The sequence below is a fragment of the Canis lupus genome, chromosome 12 (genome assembly GCF_011100685.1).
Source record: "Canis lupus familiaris isolate Mischka breed German Shepherd chromosome 12, alternate assembly UU_Cfam_GSD_1.0, whole genome shotgun sequence".
Lineage (NCBI taxonomy): Eukaryota > Metazoa > Chordata > Mammalia > Carnivora > Canidae > Canis > Canis lupus.
The window spans coordinates 66,323,809-66,348,810 of NC_049233.1; the positions used below are offsets into that span (position 1 = coordinate 66,323,809).

At 36.5% G+C, this 25,002-nt stretch overlaps 1 protein-coding gene across 2 annotated transcripts in view; it reads right to left on the reverse strand.

The window, feature by feature from the left end:
* Nucleotides 1-25,002, reverse strand: part of SESN1 (sestrin 1) — a 98,436-nt gene that overhangs the window by 12,464 nt on the left and 60,970 nt on the right. The window contains exons 1-4 of one of the 2 annotated variants that reach the window (XM_038554886.1): nucleotides 9,293-9,508; nucleotides 2,167-2,232; nucleotides 1,197-1,397; nucleotides 356-538 (exon numbers count right to left, since the gene is read on the reverse strand). In XM_038554886.1, the coding sequence (XP_038410814.1) occupies nucleotides 356-538; nucleotides 1,197-1,397; nucleotides 2,167-2,232; nucleotides 9,293-9,394 (552 nt within the window). In that variant the 5' untranslated portion in view covers nucleotides 9,395-9,508. Of the gene's footprint in view, nucleotides 1-355; nucleotides 539-1,196; nucleotides 1,398-2,166; nucleotides 2,233-9,292; nucleotides 9,509-25,002 lie in introns of those variants that run through there. The other variant, XM_038554885.1, reaches the window with a different exon arrangement.

Genomic DNA, 25,002 nt, shown 5'->3' on the forward strand with positions numbered 1-25,002 from the left:
GAGAGGCAGAGACACAGGCAGAAGGAGAAGCAGGCTCCATGTACCGGGAGCCTGACGTGGGATTCAATCCCGGGTCTCCAGGATCGCGCCCTGGGCCAAAGGCAGGCGCCAAACCGCTGCGCCACCCAGGGATCCCAATAGTAACATATCAATATGGATTCTTTAATTACAGCAAATGTACTAATTAATGATCCTAGATATTAACAAGAAAGACTAGGGGGAAGTTCAAGGGGGTAGTACAAAACTCTGTACTTTCTGTGCCATTTTTCTGTAAATCTAAAATTGCTTTAAAAAATAAAGTATTTTTAAAAAATCATTTTTTAAGTAACACCCTAGATACATCACATCTACTTACCTCAATATGTTCTTTGGTAATAAGCCAAGGCCTATGGGCTAACACTTTGTTAAGTTCTCCTAAATTTTGTAGTTTTTGAGGAGCATTCTCTAAACCATTAAGCCACTTGGGGTCCCCACCAACATGAAGGAAATCATTTACATGGAGGTTCACTAAGTAGGAACACTGATGTCTTGCTGCAGCCTTAAGAGAAAACAGAAGATCAATCTAACTATATATATTAAAATCTTCCTTTATAATGTGCAAAAGAGCAAGTTTTTGATTAGATTGTTTATAAGTTTTCCATAAATTACAGAAATGCGGTTTTACATAAACATTAAAAAAATTACATATACCACAGAAAGTACCTCATAAAAATCCCAAGAACAAACGAAATATCTGATAAAAGTATCTGAGCCTTAGAAATTGTGTTTATATAACAACTTGCAAAAAAAAAAAAAAAAATAAAACAAAAAAAAACAAAACAACTTGCAGATCCTCAGATTAAAACAAACTTCAATTAAAGTGCCAACCATAAAATAATGGAGTATAATTTACAAATAAAAAACGAATAGCACCACTTATGTCAATGTGAACTACTTGTAATAATGGAATAGATCTTGTATTCTTCTTTATTCTCATTTAATGGAAAATGGTTCTGAATAGTATATACTTTTTTTTTTTTTTTACTGTTACACTTGAAAGTATACTTATTTAGAAAGAGGAAAACCATATCCTACCTAACAGGAATCCAATTAGAAGTCAGAATAGAAGTATTTATCCCTGTGTTTAAAGCATTAACCATCTGTTAAAAACATTAATAAAGGAGGCAGAAAGAATTTTTCACTTAATGTTTACAAACCATAATTCCGATGTAGTGCCGAAAATGTAAGGGTAATGGCCCATCCATTTGCAGTAGATAGTGTTGAGTTTTTAGAAAACTTTCTAGATATTGTGGGTGAAAAACCATCACTAATGTAATGTTATCCAAACGACCCAAAGCAGCAAAAGAATCTGCAAATAAGGAGTGCATCTGTGCGTCTTCACTCCCCACTTGGAGAATCTGTATAAAAGAGAGGAAAACCATGGTTACATAAATTGTAAATTGGTGTTAGAATGCAGTGCATACCTATTTTAAGTGTCATCTAGAAGCAGGTTAAATGTGAGTTGAGAGAGAGGTTATAATTCTGAAAATTTAACTCAACTGGTAGCAAGACAGAAGAATAAACAGTCACATATTATGTAGGAGGAGATAAATAAAAAAGCCTGAACATTAAAGGCCATCTAGATAGGCTGCTTGCAGACTTGGCCAGAATCCAAATAAAGCAGCAGATTTAGATTATCAAATTTGCAGACACTAAAGCTTTTCCCCTTTCCTTTTACCATCTACTCTCACTTATTTATAGAGAACCAAAATTAACGGCAATCTTTAAAAACAAAGCATAGGAGCCTTCACATATTTAGAATTAAAGATCCAATCTTGCCTTGATACCAGCCTGTGGAGATGGCCAAGACCAAGTAACTCAGCTTATGGGCATACACCTAAACATCTAAATATAAAGGAGATGGTGTTTCACTGGTCAAAAACAAGTCTGGCCTTTCCTTGATTTTAAATATGGGTGTTAGAAAAGCACCATGAAATACTAGAAATCAACATGTCTATAACAGCTTTCTAATCCCACAGATTCACTGCCAGAGCATGATAATTAACTGTGATCAACTCTGTGTAAAACATGTTGTTGTCCAACAGTTGTTCAGATGCCAAGATGTGGGTCATGAAAGCTTTTCCTTAAAAGCATATGGTTCACTATGTACTTTCACAAACAACATACCTCCTTTTCTGGTATGAATCTGCTTGGTCCGTGTCCTAGTGGTCGAGGAATTCTAATTCCAAGTTCCTAGAAAAGAAAATTACACCATCTTAAGCCTCCAGCTGTAAACAACATGAACTGAGGCTACAGGAATAGGAGGGAAAAACAACCAGTTGAACAGAGACAGGCTTGTTTTGGTGGCTTGTTTTCAATGCCATATATATATACACACACACACACACACACACACACACACACTCACACACCAATTCCTCTGTTTGCATCGCATAGCTGACAACAGCTTATAACAAGACTCTAACTAAAAACAATAAAACCTGTTTCACTAAAACCAGAGTTTTGCATAAAGTACTTGGCAGAAAGTCTAGAACAGAAAGTTCAGCACATAGCAACCAACCCTGTGGATTGTCAGTGATACAAAATAAGACAAATGTGTTTGTACATCCAAAACTCAACAAACCAAAACATCAATCCCTGTGTATCTTGTCAGGAAATGAGAAAGCACTAACTTTTACATAGATGTCTTAAACTGAAAAAGAGTGTAATTATTATTAGATCTATAATAACATTTCACAATAAGAGAAGAAATAATATGAAAAATAAAAAGTAGTTACTTAAATACACAAAAGGGAAAAACAGGGCATGTTTTTCTAAACTGTGGCAGAGTAAAACAATCTTAGAGAAAGTAATTTTTTGAGTTTGCTTTAAATTTTTTACATACTATAATGGTATCAACTTTGCTTATATTTTAGAGAAACTCAACTAATTAAAAAATAAAGGTTTTCTGCCCTTTGACATAGTGAATCTAGAATCCTGTACTTGGAATCTACTAAAATCCTTTATTTTATGTAACAGCATAGCATGGTTAACAAAAACTGATAATCAAGTGGTAGGGGTCCATCTTTTCCCCCAATACAGAGTGCCTACAGAAACAAAACTAAATTAATACAACCTTTTGTTCTTTAAGGTTCATTTCTTATCAATCTGGTTTCTTAAAAAAACAAAACAAATTCCTAGAGTTTACATATCTAAATATTAACTCTTGCTTATACAATTACATACAAATCTTATTTCTACCCTACACGGCTTCCAAAAGTCCAACAAGATGATCCTTTTAAAGCAAATAAGAGGGGGAGAAGGTAGACAGAGATGAATAGGTGTCAGCAATTCAAAAAATCTGGTCCAAGTGAATGAAAACCTTTTAAGCAGAATGGGTTTTTTAAAATTAAGCCAGCAGGACAAAACTGAAGAAAATCTTTATTGGGAGAATTTAAGACTTGGATTCAAGGTATGCTATCATTGCCGACTGAATCTATGAAATATAATTCAAACAGTCTTGTATTGGAAGTTAGTAATGTCTTATTCCACACTTTTACTGTACATAGCAATACTCTATACCCTTCATTAGAGGAGGCACTCAGTTCACTGGCCGTGTGTGTGTCTTGATTTTAACAGCCTATTAAAAAATTGCAAGAAAAAACTCCACATTCCTGCTATTCAATACATCATCTTGGCACAAATGCAGCCATTTATATAAAACAATGACTCTATCAGCCTTTCTAACTGCTGAATTTCTGATCCAATTACATAGATTTCAAACAAGATATACTGGGCAAAACATTAAGGTTAAAATCAGTATTTATTCCTTCTCATTTCTTCACTATCTTATTTAAATTAAATGGATTTTAGGAAAACACCCATTTTAAGGTTTTATTATTCATTTTATACCTAAGAGACACTACTATTCTTGACGCTTTAGTACATAAAAAGGTAGTATTTCAAATGGAGGAGAAAAAGATTATTCAATAAATAATCTTGATACAACTAGAAAATCTAAACTGCCACTCAGAAAAAAGTGAAGTTGGAACCATAAATCATACTTGACTCCACAACAAATCAGAGGTAAATGTAAAAACAAAAACAAAAAAACATTAGTGTTAGAAGAAAACACTCATGGAATGAAGTTAGGCCTAAGAGTGCCATAAAAACCCAGACGTTACACACCAGGAGACTGATAAATGTGATGACATAAAAATACTTTCACATGGGAAAAATAAACATATAAAAAGTCAAAAGCAAACAGAAAACTGAGAAATACATTTGCAACTCCTCCATCAAAAGGGTTAAATTTCTTGAATACATAAGATTCCTACAAATAAGAAAGAAAACCCCCAACAAGTTGATAGAAAAATGAACAAAGGACATGGACAGTTAAAAAAAACGAAATACAAATGGCTGAAAAATTATCACCCTCACAATAAACCTTCAAGTTAACTACACAGAGATACTATTTCTCACCCAAAAGATTGCTTAAGATCAAAAGTTTATTAACAGGCTGTGCTGAAGAGAGGTTGTGAAGTAGTCATTCATTACTTTTATGTTTCTGATGTGAGTGTTCTGAATTGTGAGGAAATTCGATCAAAAAATATGTAAGTATAAACTACAACCCACAGAGAGGGCATTTTGTAATAATGATTGAAATTAAAAAGTCAGAAATCTTTTGAGTCAACAACAATGTTAACCTGTACACAGAAATGTCATATGTAAAAAGACAATCACTGCAACATTGTTTCTAACAGTATAAGATATAAAACAATCTAAGTGCTCATCAACAGGACTATTTCAATATAGTATGACCATAGACTGGAATAGCATGCAGTCCTTACAAAGAATGAAGCAATTCTACATGAGTTGGCTTTAAAATATCTCCAAGACAGATACAAATATATATAGGTAGATATAAGTGCATATATCTCTATATAAACATATACCTATATTAATTATTATGTATTATTAATATTAATATATTAACTATGTTATTAATATATCAGTCATATTATTATATTGATTATATCTATATTAATTAATTATATCTACATTAAAACATATATACACACACTGTGTGTGTGTGTGTGTGTAGGGAGCAAAGTGCCTAATATGTATGTATGTATTATGTTACTACCTGTAAGGAGAAGGAAAACATTAGCAATTCCATTTCTAGGATTTTACATTTACATTAGCAACATATGGATGGCATATACATATTTTTAGTAACAAGACTGATAGCACATGGGCTTCAAAACAAAAAGGCCGAATTATATTATTTGGTTTTGTTTCTATACCAAATATATATTGAGCTCAAATATATATTGAGCTATCATAAAACAATAGCTTTAGAATTCCAAGAAACTATCAGTGTTTCAAAAATGGAGTATCTTCCTATAGGTATAGCCAAGGGTCTTTCCCAATGGTCCTATGTAATTGTCAAGTCTGTAAAGTCCACCCCTACAGCCAAATTTAGTGATTATAATGGTTGTCACTGTCTCCCTATTCCTTGCTTTCAATGGGCAAAACCTTCCTTCCCAATTCCTTTAAAAATATATTCCTTTAGAATGAAAAACTATGTGTTTCAAAGAAGGATGTTAATCAAAAGCAAACATTCTTGGGAATGAATTATAGTAGACCATTATGCCAAGAGCCTCTTAGTGCTAAGGTCATATTCATTTGTTGATGAGGTATAAGTCTGGCAAGAAAGCTGGAGACAGTAAGTAGAAAAACTGAAGAAAGGAATGGAAAAAAGTCTCTGTCATTTGAGATTCTAATTTCATTATTTTCCTTAAGGCTAGTTCCAGATAAAGTTTTACCCAGCTCACACTTAGACTACCAAGGTTAATTTCCTACTAAGCTGAAGAGGTTGTGACAGGTTTGTGCTATTCCTAAAAAGGAGCAAGGGAAATGGTAGGAAGGAAAAGGAGAGGAAGTAAAAGACAGACTGGGGGTGGGGGAAGGGAGACACTGATTTTCTTAAAAAAAAAAAAAATCACCACGTCTTTCTCAAAAAGAGTTGATCAAGACTGATATAATGGAAAATATAGTTAGTGCTGCTCTAAACTCACATCAATTTACTCTCCTAGACTTGAAGGCTAGACTCAAAAAGATGTCCCTTGTTCTCTTTCTTACGTAATAGACCAGGTACATGAGAAGGATACAAGAATATGACTTGATGAACTCTAAGACTCCATTCCAATTTATCCTAGTCTAGATTCAGGCAGGAAAGAGATTTTATAATTTATATTTACATATATCAAATTATATATATTTATATAACAAGCTATAAAATAATTTCATATGATATTTTAAAAATATTAGTACATAATTTGAAATCAAGTACTTAGTTCTGTTAGTGAGTGGTGGAGAGAGAGGCCGAATCTAGGAAATCTGGTTCCAGAGTTGGTGTTTTTAATTTTTACTCTTTTGAGCCTTTTTAAGAGTTTCTGATACCTAAAAGGTCCTTCTAGATACCACTGTTAGCATGAAACAGTATTTTTGGTTCCTAAAAGGTTAAATGTTTCAGTTTTCTGAAAAATTCATTTTTGAAACACTTCTTTTCCTAGTCAACATGACAAATTAGTTACTGCTCTATTTTCTAGCAGGTACTGATTTAAAAAAGGTACGGCAGGTCTTCAATAGGGTGATCAGAAGCCAAACTAACTGTGTTTCATAACTTCAATCATGCCTTATCTGTAGCTGTTAAAGAAAATGAATTACAGACTTTGAACAAATTTTGGCCAATCCAGATTCTAAGAGGCAGAACTGCCAACAGCAAATGGCCTTGTTTAAAAAGCAGATGTAGATGCTAATCACAGCACAAACCTCACAGGCTCTTGGTGAAGGTGTGGCTGGAAAAACTAACATGGGAACTAACAGTTCTCTCTCCTCTCAACAATCCTCCTAATCAGCATTTTGAAAAAGAGAGCAACAGCCTCTGCCATGACAACACTGCTGCAAATCTGACATAATACCTATTTCTTCTTAGTGTATAATACTAACACACTCATTTTCACAATATGAAAATTCTTAGCAAATGTTGACAGTACCGCAGTATATACATATTGTATGTTTCACTGTGTGAATCAGTGTTTGTACACTAAAAGTACCGTTCTAATCATAATTTCCAAATTTACTAAAGATACATTTATGAATCTATAGCAATAACCTTAGGTGAAAGAATGAATGATTTGCCACAAGTGCAAAATAAAAGCATTTCTTGGCTTACGGTGTCTACCCACTTGCAAAACCAGTTAAGAAGTAAATACAATTGGACCATTTGAATGATCTTTCTCACAACACTTGGGCCACTTTTAAAAAACTGTCCAGATGTTTAATGCAAATAACCACAATACTGATATTTTTGTTTTTAAAAAATTACAAAAGCAGTATCGGCTTTTTCAAACAAACTTCAAGAAGACAATGATAAATTGTGTAACAAGTTAGAGTTCCCACTCCACTTCTTCCTTCTTTAGGGGAATCACTGCTTATAGCTGGGTGCTAGCCTTCTGACATTAAAACATTCTTTTTTTTTAAATTTTTTTTTTATTTTTATTTATTTATGATAGTCACAGAGAGAGAGAGAGAGAGAGGCAGAGACACAGGCAGAGGGAGAAGCAGGCTCCATGCACCGGGAGCCCGACGCGGGACTCGATCCCGGGTCTCCAGGATCGCGCCCTGGGCCAAAGGCAGGCGCCAAACCGCTGCGCCACCCAGGGATCCCGACATTAAAACATTTTGAAGAGAAATACAGAGGTGTAGAAGTGTTATTTTAAAAAATTCCTGTTCTAACAAATATACTGGTGCTTCTTTTAAATCTGTCATTAACTGTACTTGGGGAACTTACAAAGACTCTTTTTCTAGTATTCAGACTTCTATGAAATACATTCTAAAAAATAACCCACGGGCTTCAAATTACTGGATTTGTAAGGCTGACTTAGCCATATGTGTATCCTACACTTTAGTCGGGAGTTCCATCCCTGAAAAGTGTTTCATTTTAAAGCACCATGGTAGCTTGCTATGTGAGAAGAGTCATGTTATTGTTTTGTAAAGTGATGTTTTCCTATAAGGCACTACTTCCTAACTTATTTTCCCACATGTTGGGTGTGTTAAAAATAAAATTCAACTCTACAGATGCTTCCTAGTTTCCTAAACGCAGTCCCATAGGCACTATAATCAATGTGCAAGCTGAAATGTATCTATCTCTTTATCTTCCAGTTTACGTGGCTATATTTAGAAATTCTAAATCTGTGCAAGAACCAGGATCCTGCCCACAAATACCACCAGAAGCAGGATAACTGGGGATCACTTCTACTCAAAATGAGAAAAGACAGGTTATGGCCTGCAAACAGAAACCACGAATGCTATTTCTACCCTTGCACACATTTTTCTTTCTTTGATGGACTTTCCAAAGCAACAGTTACATTAATTACTGCATTATCTGTAAACAATCAAGCGCGTATCACCCACCTACAAATGTCAAAATCTAGAAAAGTCTGTTCTACATCCCTCCTGACAAGGTGTCTTCATTTAAGGCTACGTGAACGTAGGCGGCATGCTCGCGACGTAAGCTCCATTTACGAAAAAATACAAATCCTAAAACTGAGTCATTTAAGTGGGCAATGCTGCAGAAAAATTACTTTCCATCTAGATTTCTTGAACTAAGGCAACGCGGTGTTTCAACTCAGATTTTAATCACAGTTTCTTTCTCCTTGGTCGCCCTTTGGGTCAAAAGGCTCAAATTTTAGCTGTTAGGTTTATTAGTGACTTTCAAATGGGGCGCTATTTACAACCACTTAGAAGCCCCCCCCCCCCCCCCCGGGCTACTTCAGGCACCAGAGATGCGCCGCCCCGACGTCAGGTGCTGGGGGCACACGCACCCCAGGCAGCATCGTCTCCACGGAGGCAAACAGTTTTTTTTTTTTTTTTCCTTTTTTAAGTAGGAGGCAAACGGACTGAGGGGAAAGAGCGAATCCCCGGGCGGCTCCGCCGGCGGACTGGAGCTCCGTTCGGCCCCGGCTTGCGGAGACTTGCAGAGAACTCGGCGGCACGGACGCTTCCGAGCCGTGCAGCGAACCACCGGCCGCCGCCTCTGCAGCCTCAGCGTTTTCCGCTCGGGGCCGACTCGCCGTGCAGCCGTGGGAACCCCGTCCCCGCCCCCGCCCCCGCCGCCCTCCCGGGAGCGTCCTCCTCCTCCGCAGCCGCGGGGCGCCAAGGCGGGGCGGCTTCGAGGCCGGGGCAGCCCCCGCGCCCCGCCGGGTGCCCGCCCGCCCGCCCGCCCGCCGGCCCCGAGCCCGGGTACCTCGTCCTGGCCGCGGCCCCCGCCGCACTGCTTGCAGCCCAGCAGCTCCGAGACGGCCAGCGAGGCCGTGTACGCCGCGTTCGCGGTGGCGGCCAGGCGCATGTCGGCGCGAGGGCCGCTGCGGACGAGCGGGAGGGCCCGGCGGGGCGGTGCGGGGCGGTGCGGGGCGGTGCGGAGGCGGCGGCGGCGAGCGCGGACCCGCGGGGCTCCCGGCTGCAGCGCCTCCGTCAGCGCGGACCGTGGCGGCGGCGGGGCCCGGACAAACAAGCCGCGCGGCCCCGCCCCCGCCGTCACTCCGCCCGCACGGCGGCCGCAGGAGCCAATCCCGGCCCGCGGCGCCGCGGAGCCCCGCCCCCTCCGCGCGGAGGGCGGGCCACGGAGGGGCGGGGCGGAGCCGGGGGCGGGGCCACGGAGGGCGGGCCCTGGGGGGCCTCGGCCGCGGCCCCAGCCTAGCGCAAAACCGCCGCCGCGGGCGGCCGAGCCCCCCCCAGAACCTAAGGCTCCCGTCGCGAACGAGCTCGGCCGGCGGGCACCGTGGCCGGAGGGCGCAGCGCGAGCCCCGGCGCCAGGCACAGGCGGACGTGCCCCTGCCCCCAGCATCAGCAGTCGGGAGCCTGCCCTCCTCGCACCGGCTCACGTCCGTGTACCTCGAGCCAAGGAGCATCCAGCCTCTGTGCTGACCCGGACACCGCCGGCGAGACCCAAGTTCGCTTTACGTTTCATAAACTATTGAAATCCCCCTCGTCCTGCCCCATAATGCCCAAACACTGCTGAATGGGCCCGGAATGTTGGAACAAGTACCGGACTATGGCCTATATTCAATATGAAATTAGTTTTGGCAAGCTACGTAGAAACTATAAATGTCACTCTCCTATGCAGATAATATGCCTTGGTGGCCAATCTCTGCATTTCCTTTTTCTTTTCGAGTATATTCGAAGGCTTTAAAATTTTAATGGTCTCTCATAAGTGCCCTGGGTTCTAAAGAAAGAATTTCCTCTATGAAATCTGATGAGGAACTTGAGAAAATATAGGTTACAAAGGAGCATAAATAACTGCTATTGTTGGACCCGGAGAGCGAATCTCTCAAGTCCTGTGTTAACCCTATTTCCTTACATGGCCTCATTAACTTCTTTTAAAAATCAACTAAATAAGATCTCTTTTTTTGCATGCTTGGTGTTTTCAAAAGCTTACGTGTTCAGGTTAAAAGAAAAAAGAACATTCTGACAGAAGGAAACAAGCAGAGTGTATCAATAAAAACTGACAGAGAACCAGGACTCCTCCGTGCAAATAAGTTTCAGTCTTAGAAGTGAGGTTACAATGTCTCAGAGAAGACATTGTAGCTCTTATAGCTCTTAATATGTCATTTTAAAAGCAGGTTAAAATGGTTACTTTTTTTATCTTCTCCAGATAAATAAGATAAATGCTGTATGTTCTCATAGGCTGCTTTTACAAATTGCTAAAGCATGCAAAAAGCTTTTTACTGGTCAAGAAAAGCAATTTTGGTTAATATTAACATAAAAGAAAAGGCTACAGAGGCTTCCACTCTCTCTCCCTTTGAGCACAGCCACAAAAGCAAACAGTGTAATCAAATGCCCACTCAGTCACAAACAAGTAGCAAAAATAAATGGAGTAAATCATCCAATTTGCAGCAATAGCCTCCAAGATAAACTGGTTGTAGATGAATACCTTGGAAACACAAATGGACTTGATACATGAGGTTCTGAGCCATAATGCTAGATAATGAAAGAAGTATGTGAAAATGATGGCTCCGTTTCTGTAAGAGTTGAGCTGTGATTTTTATCTTCTGGAAGGGAGAAAACAGTGGGGTTAGTTGTCTAGTAGGGCATAGCCTTGTTTATGACATTAAAATTATGTCACTGGCAAAATGGAAAATGCTTAACTTTCTATTTTTTTAATGAGAGGCAAGGGAAATGCCTGCATTTAGCTAACCCAAAAATGGTTTAAAATAATTAAATGCCAAACTGCAAACTATATATATATTTAGTAGGGTTTGATCTTAGAGCTTCATAAATATTTACTGAAGAAGCATACACTGAAATTGTATAGTAAACTGCAATTAGGATTACTTCCTCCCACCCACCCCCCTAGAAAATTTCAGTTTAATTATTTTGATGCTGCCTTGCATAAAAAGAAAAATAATTTTAACTCATTCTAATTCACTGGTTTACTGAGGACCCTCAAGTCATTAAATGTCAGGAATCTTTTATGGTATCTATAAAGACTGACTTAAGTTCTTCAGAGAGTTCTAATTTCTGCCCTTTACAATAGAGCAGTATGTTGAATTAGTCACTTTATTCTCCAACATAAAAGGGTTGTTTCCAAATAAATCTATAGTAACCAAGAATTCCAACCAATGTACTAACTTGCAAATATCATTGTGTAGATTTCACTTCTGGAAATGATTGGTTTCAAATCACTCAATAAAAAGTTTGCAATTTCCAAAGATTTTGCTTCTTGAGAAGGCCAGATGTCTTAAAGGTATTTCTCCTAATGAGAAAATAACTGATATTTTATATAATGAGAAAATAACTGATATTTTATAATCAGTTAGGGCTAGGCATGTCATAGGCATATAATAAACATCTGCTTAGGGATCCCTGGGTGGCGCAGCGGTTTGGCGCCTGCCTTTGGCCTAGGGCGCGATCCTGGAGACCCAGGATCGATTCCCACGTCGGGCTCCTGGTGCATGGAGCCTGCTTCTCTCTGCCTGTGTCTCTGCCTTTCTTTCTCTCTCTGTGACTATCATAAATAAATAAAAATTAAAAAAAAAATAAACATCTGCTTAAAAAAAATGAAATCTTGAGCACAGAACAGTAATTGGAAAGGATATTTATCACAGTTTATCATTATAGGCCAGCAGTTACTTTATAAAGTCTGCTACTTAAACATTTCAACATTTCTTCTAGGAAGAATCCTGATATCCAACCTAAGAAGTAACAGTCATTCTGAAATACTTCCTTTCCTCTAAAAATGTTTTGGTAGACTTAGCAGTATCAAGGTGAGGTTTTTGTATCTGTATTTAGCAGTAATGGTCTCAACTCTTTAATTTTCTCAAGAATGAGGTGACATACCTATGTAAAAGCAAAGTGGTATCAAATGACTTTATCTGAGCTGAGAACTATGATGTATTAGAGAGTCTGGACTTGAAGTTTTGGTATAAGACAGGCTTCCTGAAGGAAGAACATCTGAACTGGAGCTTAGAGGTTTGGTGGAGAGGTCTTGGCATGAAAATTTAGGGGGCGGACAGGAGGGAAGGCTTGAGAGTAGAGAGTTCTAAGCAAAGGAACCAGTACGTGCAAAGGCCCAAAGGCAGGAGAGAGAGAGTGGTCCAAACAGGGTCACTAAATAAAGCAAATTTATTTGGTCTGGAAGGAGGGGAGTATGGACAGAGAATTCAAGTAAAAGATCAACAGTAAGGAGGGAACTTGTTCAAGCTTCATTGAAGAATGTAAATTTCATTCTTAAGTTGACTGTGGAGTTACTGAAAGTTTTAAACAGTAGAAAAACATCAGATTTGCTGCTTTTACTAAGGTTTAGAAAAATATACTAGAAGGGGCAAAATTGTGGAGACAGAGAGATGAGCTAGTAAGGCTGTTGAGGCAGTATGGTGGGTCTGAATAATAAGAATGAAGCAAAGTATAGGGATGAAGGTGGGTTTTCTCTAACATATTTCTTGGGAAAGGAAATCATGGCTCATACTCTTGCTTTTGAAATTGAGGAAATTTCAAATTAGCTGCTGTCTGACCAACTGGGTTCCCTACTCCATTAGACTTTTAAAAATATAGTTAATTCATGGAACACGTATATTTTAGTAGAATGCTTACCAGGCCAAAAGGCATAGTCACACTTTCATGGACCACATATTAAACCTTGAATATTCCCATTAACCAAAGGAATTATATTAAAGTACTACAGATTTGTAGATCTATTCATTAGAATAGGAATTCTATTTAATAACTGGTTAGAAAACACACAATGGTTTCAGCCATTAAACCAAAGAACATCTTTTAAGAGTGGGCTTAAAGCATTCTTGAAAAATGTCCTATTATCATTTAAAACATTTAGAATAAATACTGGTTTATAAGATTACTTCTGCTTACTAATTTTGTCAAGATTTTTTTCCTGCAGCTCATATCTTCCTGTTTTTATATATATAGCTTGTCTGCTAAGCACTTTTTTCCTTTCAACATGTTTTGAGTACAGTGAGATCCTTTTAGCACTGAACTTTAATTTTACATTGTTCTCTTATTTGTCCTCTACTTTTCTCACTTCTTCAATTTAATTTTTAGAATTTATCACTTATAAAGGAGTAAGACTGTTGACAGATCTTTGCCCTCATTTTCTCCTTTGGGATTTTTTCTTTTAGAAATGCAGTTTTAAATCTCTACATAGGGCTTTAGAAACATAGGCTATCACCCATATTAGTAACTAAGCAGTATTCCAAACAATGTCACTGGTTTTAAATAAGAAAATCACATTCCCCTAAAGAATAAACATGTTAAATTGGGGTTAGATTTTCCAGGCTAATAAAACTAGTAACTTACCAACTTCTACCTATCTGTAACTGACATGTATACGGCAGATAATTATTTCTATTTCCAAATATATAAAACAGAAACTCATAAGTATGGGTAACTTGTCCAAGATTGTAAAAGTGGCAAAATGCCATCAGGGATTAGAACCCAGGTCTATCAGAATCCAGAGCAGCAGAAGCTGGGTTGCCTCTTTTAATGAGCATCTTACACATTTTGATAACTATGTATTAGTCTCAGTTCTTGATTCTGAGGACAAAAGGGAAGGCAAAAAAAGAAAAGCTTCTCTCCCTTTCTTATACTGAAGATGAGATCTGGTTAAGGAAGGAAAGGAAGAAAGGAAGAAAGAAAGAGAGAAAGGAAGATGGATGGATGGGGTGGCTCAGTGGTTGAGCGTCTAGACACCTTTGGCTCAAGTCGTGATCCTGGGGTCCTAGGATTGAGTCCCATATCAGGTCCCCCCCCCCCCCCCGCTTCTGTCTCTGCCTCTCTCTCTGTGTCTCTCATGAATAAATAAAATCTTAAAAAAAAAAGAGTGAATGAATCATGGAATGAGTGAGCTTGGTCTTTGAGAACTTCTCTTCTCTACTTCTCATTCCTCTTAGTGTGAGGCCTTTAGTAACCTCATGCTACCTACAGCTCCTCTTCTACAGAACTCACCTGAATCTATTCTAAGACTCCACCTGAGTTTATTTGGTCTGGAAGGAGGCACTCATACTACCCTTATTTCTCTTAGAATAACTGGTTAAATGCTAAGAAAAAAGGCTTCTTAAACCAATTCACACTATTTATTGTATGAAGTACTTATATCTCATACTAATTTATTTATTTAGTCTGACTGACTCCATAAAATCAGATTTTTTTTACTGCTGTATTTTCAATGCCCAAGTGCCTAGCTCACAGTAGACCCTCAATAAATATGTATTGAATGAACTCCACAGAGATATTTCTATTAAAAAAAAAAAACAACTTAACTCAAGTGAAAGCTTAATAATGAATTTCTAGTTCAATATTTAGTTTATGAAAGATTTAGGCCATCTAGACAAACATTTTTGGAGGTTTCTGGTCTACTATACAGGCAGGCAAGACTGCTAGGGAATCAGCTTGTCCTTGGGTTGAGCTCTGCTAAAGCAACTTCTGTTTTTCATAGTCTTTCCCTATCTTCTCCTTGGGAACCCACAGATACTTCCAAGCTTTTTTAATTTTTTTTTTTATTTTTGCTTGCTTTCCTTGCACTACTAAGATAGCTATATAGGTTCAGGCAATGGTATACACGGCTCACTTGTTAGGTCAGGCAGGTATTTACAAGTCAGATACTGCCTGTATACATACCATTGTTTGACAAGATTCATTGAGTATTCTGTAACCAAGTTTGGCTTTCAACATCTTTAGGTCTAAGGTGAAACAACAGGAAATAAAGTGTCTGTTGCCATCTCGTGATTAAATGGGAGACCTCATTAAAAAATGCTACAATTTTTAGAACTGAATTCTCTGCATTATTGTTGAGTTAAATAAGAATTGGTTTAATCTGGAATAGGTTGAGGTTCAGGTAAAAAGCTGAGTGTGGTGGGAAATAGGAATTTATCACATATGTATGTAGGAGCTACTGAAAGTTTTAAAGAAGGAGAAAAAGGAAGTGATACAAACTCAAAAAAAAGGTAACTGAAGACACTAAATATATGACATATTTAAGTAGAAAATATTTCTTAGACCATGTACATATACTACTCTACTGTATAATTTTTGAAATACTTTTTGAGCTGGATTTAAACGTTATCTAAAAGTATATGAAAAAATATTTTTTAAATTCACAAAGTACTTCTGTTTGTGAGCAAGAGCACAAGGCAAGCGCACAAGGCTGGTTTTAATGTTACCTGTAATTTTTAAAAGTTTGTTTATTTATTTATTTTTAGTAATCTCTACACCTAATATGGGGCTTAAACTCATGACCCTGAGATCAAGAGTCAGATGCTTTACCAACTGAGCCAGTCAGGCACCCCTAAAATCTTTTAATGGAGTTACTTTTTTATTTATAAAAACTATCCTCACCTCCCTATCCATGCCCACCCCACCCCATGATTATTACTACCATGTAGGGAATAGAGATTTACAATGCTTTTCTTATACAGCGCAAATTCAGTTCCTCTGTGATAATCTTGAGTTGTAGGCCCTTTACTCTTTTAAATTACCTTCTTTCTTTGTCCCTCCTGAGATCTCTTGTTTTCCAAGAGGGTATTAAGTTGTAGGGCCTTAACCTGGTCACAAAGTACAAGGCCACATCTAGGGACTACCTGAATGTTATTAAGCTTCTCAGAAATAAAATGCCATTCACTGAACTTTCCCATCTGATCATCTGCTCTCCAAAATCCTCACTGTACCACTGTGGGCCATTTTCCTCTTTGTCCACAAAGTACATATACATTCAGGGCATTGCAGTTCAACAGAGATGTTTATTTTTACTTATCACTACTATCTTTTTGGTTAGCTAAAAATACTAAAAAAAAAAAAAAAAAAAGAGAGAGATAAAGCCATTTAAAAATTATGCTTTTTACATGAGCTCAAATTTTTTTTTTTAATGAACTCAAATTTGAACAGAATTCAAGATCATTTCATTTGTAGTAACAGAAAATCTGGTTTTCCTAATTTTTGGCAAATGATTGAGAAATACTCAAATAGGATTTTATTCAGATATTACAAATTGGAGAAGGTAGTATTCATTCTTAATTTGTTATAATGTTAATTTTAAAAATACATTTTGGCATAGGTTTATGTATAGATGTCAGTGCTATTTTACCAATTAACAGAAATCTTGATATAAGCATTCAATCATTATTTATAGAATTTACTGAATGCCAAATTACATGTATTTAATTTCTTAAATCCTATGAAAAAGCAGAAATATCTTGAGATTGGTTGTCTATTTTATTTAGACTTAACACCTTTCACATAAGTCACACAGATTGGCTGATAGCTTGGGACTCTGTTAGGGAGCATTAAATGGGGAGTCATCTTGGGCAGAATTGCTGCCCAATTCTGAAACAGCCAGACAAACAAAAAACAGAAACCTAGTCTGTAAATCTCTTAACAGACCTTCCAGTTTTAGTTCCCTCAAATTTAAAATGAAGGGCTGGTGAACTTTATAGTCTCTCAAACTTTATTTCAGCTCTAAAGTTCTTCTCTGTTAATATAATTCCTGATTTTTATCAAGAGTTACATGCTTTAAGCTAACTAGAATCTGACCTCCTCCTAGACCAGACTTTTCCATTACTAGAGGTTTTCAAATTGTATTCCTTAGAATCCATTTCTTACAGGTACTTTAAAGTTATGTTATGAAATATTAGATTTGAGCTTTCTTTTTCAAGGCAACCTACAAATGTATATCAACATTAAATGTATTGGAAATAACCATAATAATAATTTGTTGCCACTAGCAATTCAGTTCATGGACTAAATAAAGCTTTTTCACCATCTCTGTGAGTACAAGTTAGAACATTTTTGTAAATGTGTCAGTGATTAGGAAGGGTGTAGTTAATATGTTCTAGCCTTTAAAAGAATTCATGGCTCTCTGCATCTGCTGGAGTAAAACTATAGCAGTGAGTGGACTGCTACAGCATGTGGGTATTTTGCTGTGTGCATCCATATTTCTGGGATATTATGTATACAAGAAAATACAGAAGTAATACTGCAGCCATAACCCGTAACATCTTAATTGGTTTAAAACATAAAATATCAAGTCATTGTTTTGATTTGATAAATAATTTAACTTTATTTATTTGAACTTAAAGCTATCATTACTAAAATGCCAGTTTTAGATATTACATATATCTAAATTCAGATAAATTCTAAATCAGAATTCTGGTAATAGTAATACTGTTTGACTAAACACTATGCTCACAAAAATATTAGTGACACATTTGAATATCACTGTCTTATATATACATCACATCTGATCTGCATTCTAGAACCCACCATGGGTTTGAGGATCCATGCTAGTCTAACAGCTCCCTACATTATTCACCCAAGGCTTGGGTCTGGCTTTAAGGTTCAGAGAATGATCCAAGGATTTCTGCTGATTCCAGCAGAATGCAGGGGGGATTTAGTTCAAAGTCTCACTCCCATCAGTGTTAAGTAGAGCCTTAAAAAAAAAGGCTCTTAGAATCACAATGGTTTAGGGCAGTCTACTGAATTATAAACCAAGTTTGCCTTCCCATAGAACTTTCATTTAGCCTGTCCTGGATATGGTCTATAACTAAAAGGATAATCAATCCTTCTAGCTCTACTCCGAAAAACATGAAAAAGTCAATCCTATCCTTCAGTGACATACATGCCAGCATTAGCAATAAGAGCTTTTATTCTAAATCACAAAAATTTGACCTAAAATATGTACAATGAAGTAAAAGTACAAAGTAGTACTTTGAGATTTTTATTAACAATGAAGATATTATTGATATCCAAATAATCTTTTCTGTTTGTAACAGGTAGGTTCTTAAAGTTTGTTCTCCACAATTAGAACTTACTTTATTGTGAATTTGAAGTCAGAAACTTCAACTTTCCAGTATTTAATGAGATTTAAAAAATTAAACCACAGTACTTTAATTTGCACAAGTATACAACTAAAACCATAAACTCCTAAAATATTACACATCAAATTTACATATTGGGGGTCTGAAAAATATCTGAACTTCAAAAGATATCAGAAAAAAGTACATGGGTCAGGAAAAAGAGCAACGCAGAGTCAAAAGCAGGATGCAGTTCAAGTAGGTCACACTCAACTTTTAACTTTTTCTATGAGCAAAAAACAAGCTTAGCAACAGCTTTCAGCCAACCACAAAGCAAACAGGTAAAAGAGTCAACCATTCCAGATACCAATGAGGTCCAGCCTTCACTGTTTTTTTTTAAAAAAAATTATACAGTGTCAGATCAGAGCACATTATAAAACAGGATATACTGTCCTGAGTTAAAAGTAACAAAGATAAAATCTCTTTGCCAATCCTTAAAAAAAAAATCAGGTTTTAATAACATAATGATATTCTGTTTTCATCCTTGCTGTGCCAGATATCGTACATTAGTATCTTTAATGTTAGTGTAATTGTAACAAAACATAAAATGTTCTTTCTTGTTTGTGGATAGAGGACAAGGGTGGGAATATCTACAGGAAAAGATTCTTCTCTTTTTAAATTCCCTACTACTCAATTTCCAAAATTCATGGGAGGGGGGCAACAATGAAATATTATAGTCCAAATCCAAAAATATGAGTAAAAATAGTCACATACAAATATAACCTTCAAAGCAAGTAAGAAAACTAGACAGACTGCACAGTGCTATTCTGTGCAATTTTTCTTCTTTATCACTCAATACATGTCCTTCTTTGAGAAGAAAATTTTCTAATGATTTAGGAAGGATTTTCAAGAGCTACAGATTTCATCATTGTTATGCTTAGTGCAAACCTCAGTATTTGCTCAAATTGACAGGTTACTTGCAATAGAGACACAAACACTGTGAAACAAGATTTGATTTTGCTTTTGGCTTGCCAAAGTATTCTAAGGCAGTTAACAATATTTTCTGTAAAAATCTTCAAGAACTACCTTCTGTTTTTTCTTCAAGTACTGCTTAAACCATTTGCTGGTTTTAGTTCCCTAAAAAATAATTATTTTAAGTAGATCAGCTTGACCAGTCATATCAATGATTTCCTGTACTATAAAACATAGGACATTTACTACTAATACTGTAGGATGCTGTCCAAAATATATGTCTATTTCCCCTCAATAGTTCATTATAAATACTCCAAGGAAGGGGGGGGCAGAAATTAAATAGTACTGGAGACTAGCTCTAGATTTTATTTATTGGTGATACCTTCCCTTCATCCTTTTCCTCTATCCTCAATTGTCATAAATAGCTGAGCTGTGTGGAATCAAGAAAATGGTAGTTTCAATACATCATTTGGGAAAGACACACTTTACATCAAGCTCATATTTTCCTTGGGCTCTTAAATCTCAGAATCTTTTTTAAACACAAGCCACCCAAATGTTACTGAAGGTTTTATCAGTTACTTAACACTCGTATCTATATGCCAGGGACTCATATATGTTTCTGTTAAATTCATGAACCTCTCTATGTATGGATATATTGGATCTACGTATTCAACATTCATTCAGTCAATATTAATTAAGCATCTACCATGAGACAAGTTTTCTTCCCTCCACATCTTCTTCCTTTTTCCTCCCTCTTTCTTTTTATGATTTCCTATAGTGATCCACCCTCTAAAGTCTTTTTGCAGTCTTAAAGGAGCACCTGGACTGAGAATGCCTTAAACTACAAATGCAAAGAGGTACAAAGGGCTTGGAAAGCAGGATTCTGTGTTAAGGTGACATCTGATAGTTATTGTAGCAGCTAGGTAACGTGCGCCAATTGATTTTTCATCGATTTCACCAATAGCTCATATTTTTAGTCTCAGATTGGATTCTGGGAGTAGACACTATACTTCATGGTTTCAGATATGATAATATTAATAGAATAGCTAACATATTGTTGCTAGTACTTATCAGGTATTTTTCTAAAGCATTTTACATGTATTTTAACTTTATATAAAATTTTAACTCATATTTAATATTTAACTCATTTATCCCTCATAATAACCCTTTAGATAGATGCTCTTTTCATTTTAGAAATGGGAAGCAGAGACAGAGAGGTTAAGTATTCGACCCAAGGTCCCATAGCAAGCAAGCAGCTTAAGGTTAGAACTCAAGCCAGTCGGACTCCAAAGGGATGTTCTTTCTACTATACCATGATGCTGCCTGATAATGTTTTAGGTTTCTTTCCACTGGTAAGATTCTAGTGATTGTGCATCCATCAGGAAAGAGACCCAGGACCATAAACCCTTCTCTTCAACCCTTCCTATCTTAGCCTGCACTATTTTCTATGTAATCTCCTCTCTATGACAGACTGTTCATCTCACTCTCTGTGCCCCACTCCCACCACCAAAATCATTAGAACATCACTTCTCTCCAGGAAATCTGAACTTGTTCCCCACTGAGCCTACTGCCAAAATAGAAAATGATCCACAACATCTCTCAATATCCCTTCTCTCTGGCTACTGCCTTTCTTATACATTTTAATCTGATCCCAGTTTCTTTTATTCCATTTACCTACTTTTGGTCCCTCTCTGAACCTTTATTCATTTCTGACACTTGAAAACATTCTTCCCTCACAGTTTCATTAACAATATATTATAATTTCCTTCAAAGGTCTTCTAAAATATCTTCTGCACAAAATTTTATAAATTTTTTCATAATGAATGAGGAATATCTTCAACCACTTTACAGTTTACCACACTGTCTTTTAATCTCAAAAATACCATACACTATGTTTTGGATACAGTTAATAATTACTATTTGTGGATGTACTTAAGTTGTGTTCACAGTTTTAAAGTACAACCTCAGAGTATTTATATGTTCCTTTTAGCTATGTTGAGAGTACATTCTCTTTTAGATGCAAGGGTTTGGGAAGTGGAAGTGTATTAATCTTGCTTTGAAATTATAACTACTAGCACATGGAGTTAAGTATTTAAAAATACATTTTCGTTATATTATTGGGCACCCAAGAGAAAACAATAGGTTTGAGTCTAACTAAAACATCATCAAGATAGCTAAATGAGTAAAATTATCTTTTAGAATAAACAAAATGTATATTTTATGTAAAAAAAAGTGAAAACATAAATGAAGACAAATTGGCACATAGTCATTATTAAAGTCACTCTATGAACTAACTGGAATTTAAATAAAAACTTAAAAACTTTTTCAAGTAAAAAAGATAGTCACTTTTATAGACTTGAAACATTAGAAAATACCACAGTTTTTTCCTTAGTGGCTAAATATGGTATTGTGTACTCAAAAATATGAAAGAACTGAGAATGATTTAGTAGGATTAAATCCAATGCTTGCTTACACATTCTCTCTCTCTCTCATACCTTGAGATGGTTCCTCCCACATTTGAAAATTTGGCCAAAATAGTTCATTATTATAGACTGCTGATATAATAATACTTCATTATACCTGAATTGACTTTTTCGGGTCAATCTTAACAGAAACTGTACTTAAAGGAAAACCTTTGCCCACCTCTCAGAGACAATTTATTTTACTTTGTGCAAAATTATAACACGCTTATTTATCTAGTTTCTAAGCTAATAGTAATTTAGAAGGGAGTAGGGACTACTGTTTAAATTGATAGCAGAGAAAATATGATAGCCATTTAATGACAAGGGAGGAGTCAGAAAAATTCTAAAAAGCAGAAACAAGAACTTGGACAGCATAATAGTAGGAGGCCATTTACTATAAGGATACTTAGTTCTAGGCTATAACTAACCCTGATAGTACCACTTTCTGATAACTAACCTCTCTAACAGTGATCCTTACTCATGTTGGACAAACCACCTAATTAGCTGGTTGTAAAACATATGGCTGAACTGGCAAAGTAACAGAAATCCTCAGAAGTAAAAAATGACCAACAGGAGGAATCCAAAGAGATAATAATTCCTGAGGTTGGTAGTTATGGAAGCCCAGTAATCTAGAGCAAGAGCATGGGGAAGAGAAGACAAAGACTAGGACCTGGGAAATTAGGGGGTAAACTAGAGACTCAATCGTAAAGCCAAGCCCCAAAGGGCTATATACTACCAATATACACATGAGCTAGGAAAAACAGCCCATCTACAAAAGGAGATAGAAAATTTGCCTCTTTCAACTTTTTCTTGATGGAGAATTTAAGATCTCAACCCTCATTTTTTCCAGGAAGCACAATGAATCCCATGTACAATACTGAAATTCATATCTTGACATATAGTAAAACTGAAAAATTCCAAGAAAAGGGAAGACCTTAAAGGTTATCCAAGGGAAAAACTAGATTACCTATAAAGTTTAAACTGACAGTCTGGTGTTTTTAAAGATTTATTTGTGAGAGAGAGAAAGAGAGAGACAGACAGACAGACAGCAGGGGAAGGGACAGAGGGAGAAGGAGAGAGAATCCTTGGGCAGACTTCCTGCTGACCAGTGGAACCCAACAAGGCCAATCCTAGGACCTTGAGATCATGACCTGAACTGAAATCAACAGTAGGCCACTTAACTGACTGAGCCATTCAGGCACCCTTGACAGTCTGTTTTTTAATAATGGAAGTCAGAGGACCATGGAATAGTATCTTCAAAGCACTGAAAGAGAAACTGGCCACTCTTAAATTGTATTAACATATGAAACTGTCTTTTAAGACACATTTTAAGAGATAAAAAGTTTACCATCAACAGATCTTCACTGAAGAAGCTTCATTTCAAGAAAAAGCAAAATGATCCTAGAAGGAAGTGTGAAAAATACCATGTAGCCAATAAAGAAAAGGTTCTTAGTACCTGAGATTTTCATTCCATGGGTAAAATTCTTACCTATGCAGAACAGTGCATTCTCTAAGGATTTTGAATAGCTTTGTGTGAACATAAGCTTCATTTCTCTTGGTTTGGAGAGAAATAGCTAATTCCTATAATAGTTATAGCTTTAAGTTTTTAAGTAACTGTCAAACTTTTTCCACGGTGGTGGAAAAAAAATTTACATTACTACCAGCAATGTATGAGTTCCAGTGACTATATACCTTCATCAACACATAGCATGGTCAATATTATTTTAATCAAGCTAATGGTGTAGTGCAGTAGTTCTTACCTGGGGATGATTTTGCACCCTAGGAAACATCTGACGTCAGGATTCATTTTTTATTTTCTCAACTGGTGGGTAGGTGGGTTGCCACTGGCACGTAGCTGGTAGAGGCCAGGGGTGCTACCAAATATAGTACAACACATAGGGCAGCCTCTCACAATAGAGAATTATCTGGCCCAAAATATTAAGTGCTGAGGTTAAGAAGCCCTTGTGTAGTAATATCTCATTTTGGATTTAACTTGCATATCTTAGATAACTATTGACATTGATCATATTTCTAAGTGATTATTGGTCATTTATGTATTTTTTGTGAAGTATCAGTTCAAATAATTTGTCCATTTTTGAAAATTGTGTTGGCTGTCTTGTTACTGAGTTCTAACTGTACTTTATACATTTTGAATACAAGTTGTTTGATATATGTGGTTGTGAATACTTTTTATCCAATCTATGCCTTGTCATTTCATTTTTCCTAATGGTGTCTTTCAAAGATCAAGAGTTTTAAGCTTTTTAAACTTTGATGTAACCCAATTTATCATTTTTTTTCTCTAAGGTTTTATGCTTGTATAGTCTAAGAAGCCATTGCCTGCCCTAAGGTCACAAAGATTTTTTTTCCTGTTTTCTTCTAGCAGTTTTATAGTTTTAGGTTTAACATAATAAATTTTATTATATATGAAAAGCAAACTAATAAAGTGTTTCTCTCTAGGGAATGGAATTATGAGTGAATGGTATTTACTTATTTATATATCTTTTGCATTTATCCTCTGCTATCATGATTAAAAATCCAGCTACAGATAACTTTTTCGGGTAGGGAGAGAATGGGAGGAGGGAGTATAGCTCAGACAGGGCTAATTTTGCTTTTCTGTTCTAGTGACTAGATCTGATCCTAAAGTTGGCTCCTACATTGCCAGATATGCATGTTAAATTAAGTACTCTGATAATTTTTTTTATTACATTAACCCATATAGCAACAAGTAAAGTGGTCTTTTTTCCAGAGATTCGAGCAGGCAAATACTGGGGTAAATAGGGTTAAACAACATAGGTTTACTTACAGTATGCTTGGGTCATAAAAAGGCATTTCTTAAAAACAGTATTAACTGATGCCACATGGAAAACTGGGCAGCATATATCATAGAAACAGAGAATCCTCTACTTAAAAATGATTCTCCCTCCCCCCCCCCACCAATCCCAGGACCTTATACAGAAAAACAAAACAAAACAAAAAATAGTCCATGGAAGCAGTGTGTTGGGCAAGGAGATCTTCTATTATTCTTTTTAAAAGATTCTATTTATTTATTTATTTAAAGAGAGAGAGAGAGAGAGAGAACAGAGGGAGAGGGACAATCAGATTCTGCACTCAGCATGGAGCCTAATGTGGGGCTTAATCAAGGAGATCCTTTAAAAAAAAGCTGCCTTTTTTTTTAAAATATTTATTTATTTATTTATTTATTTATTTATTTATTTATTTATTTA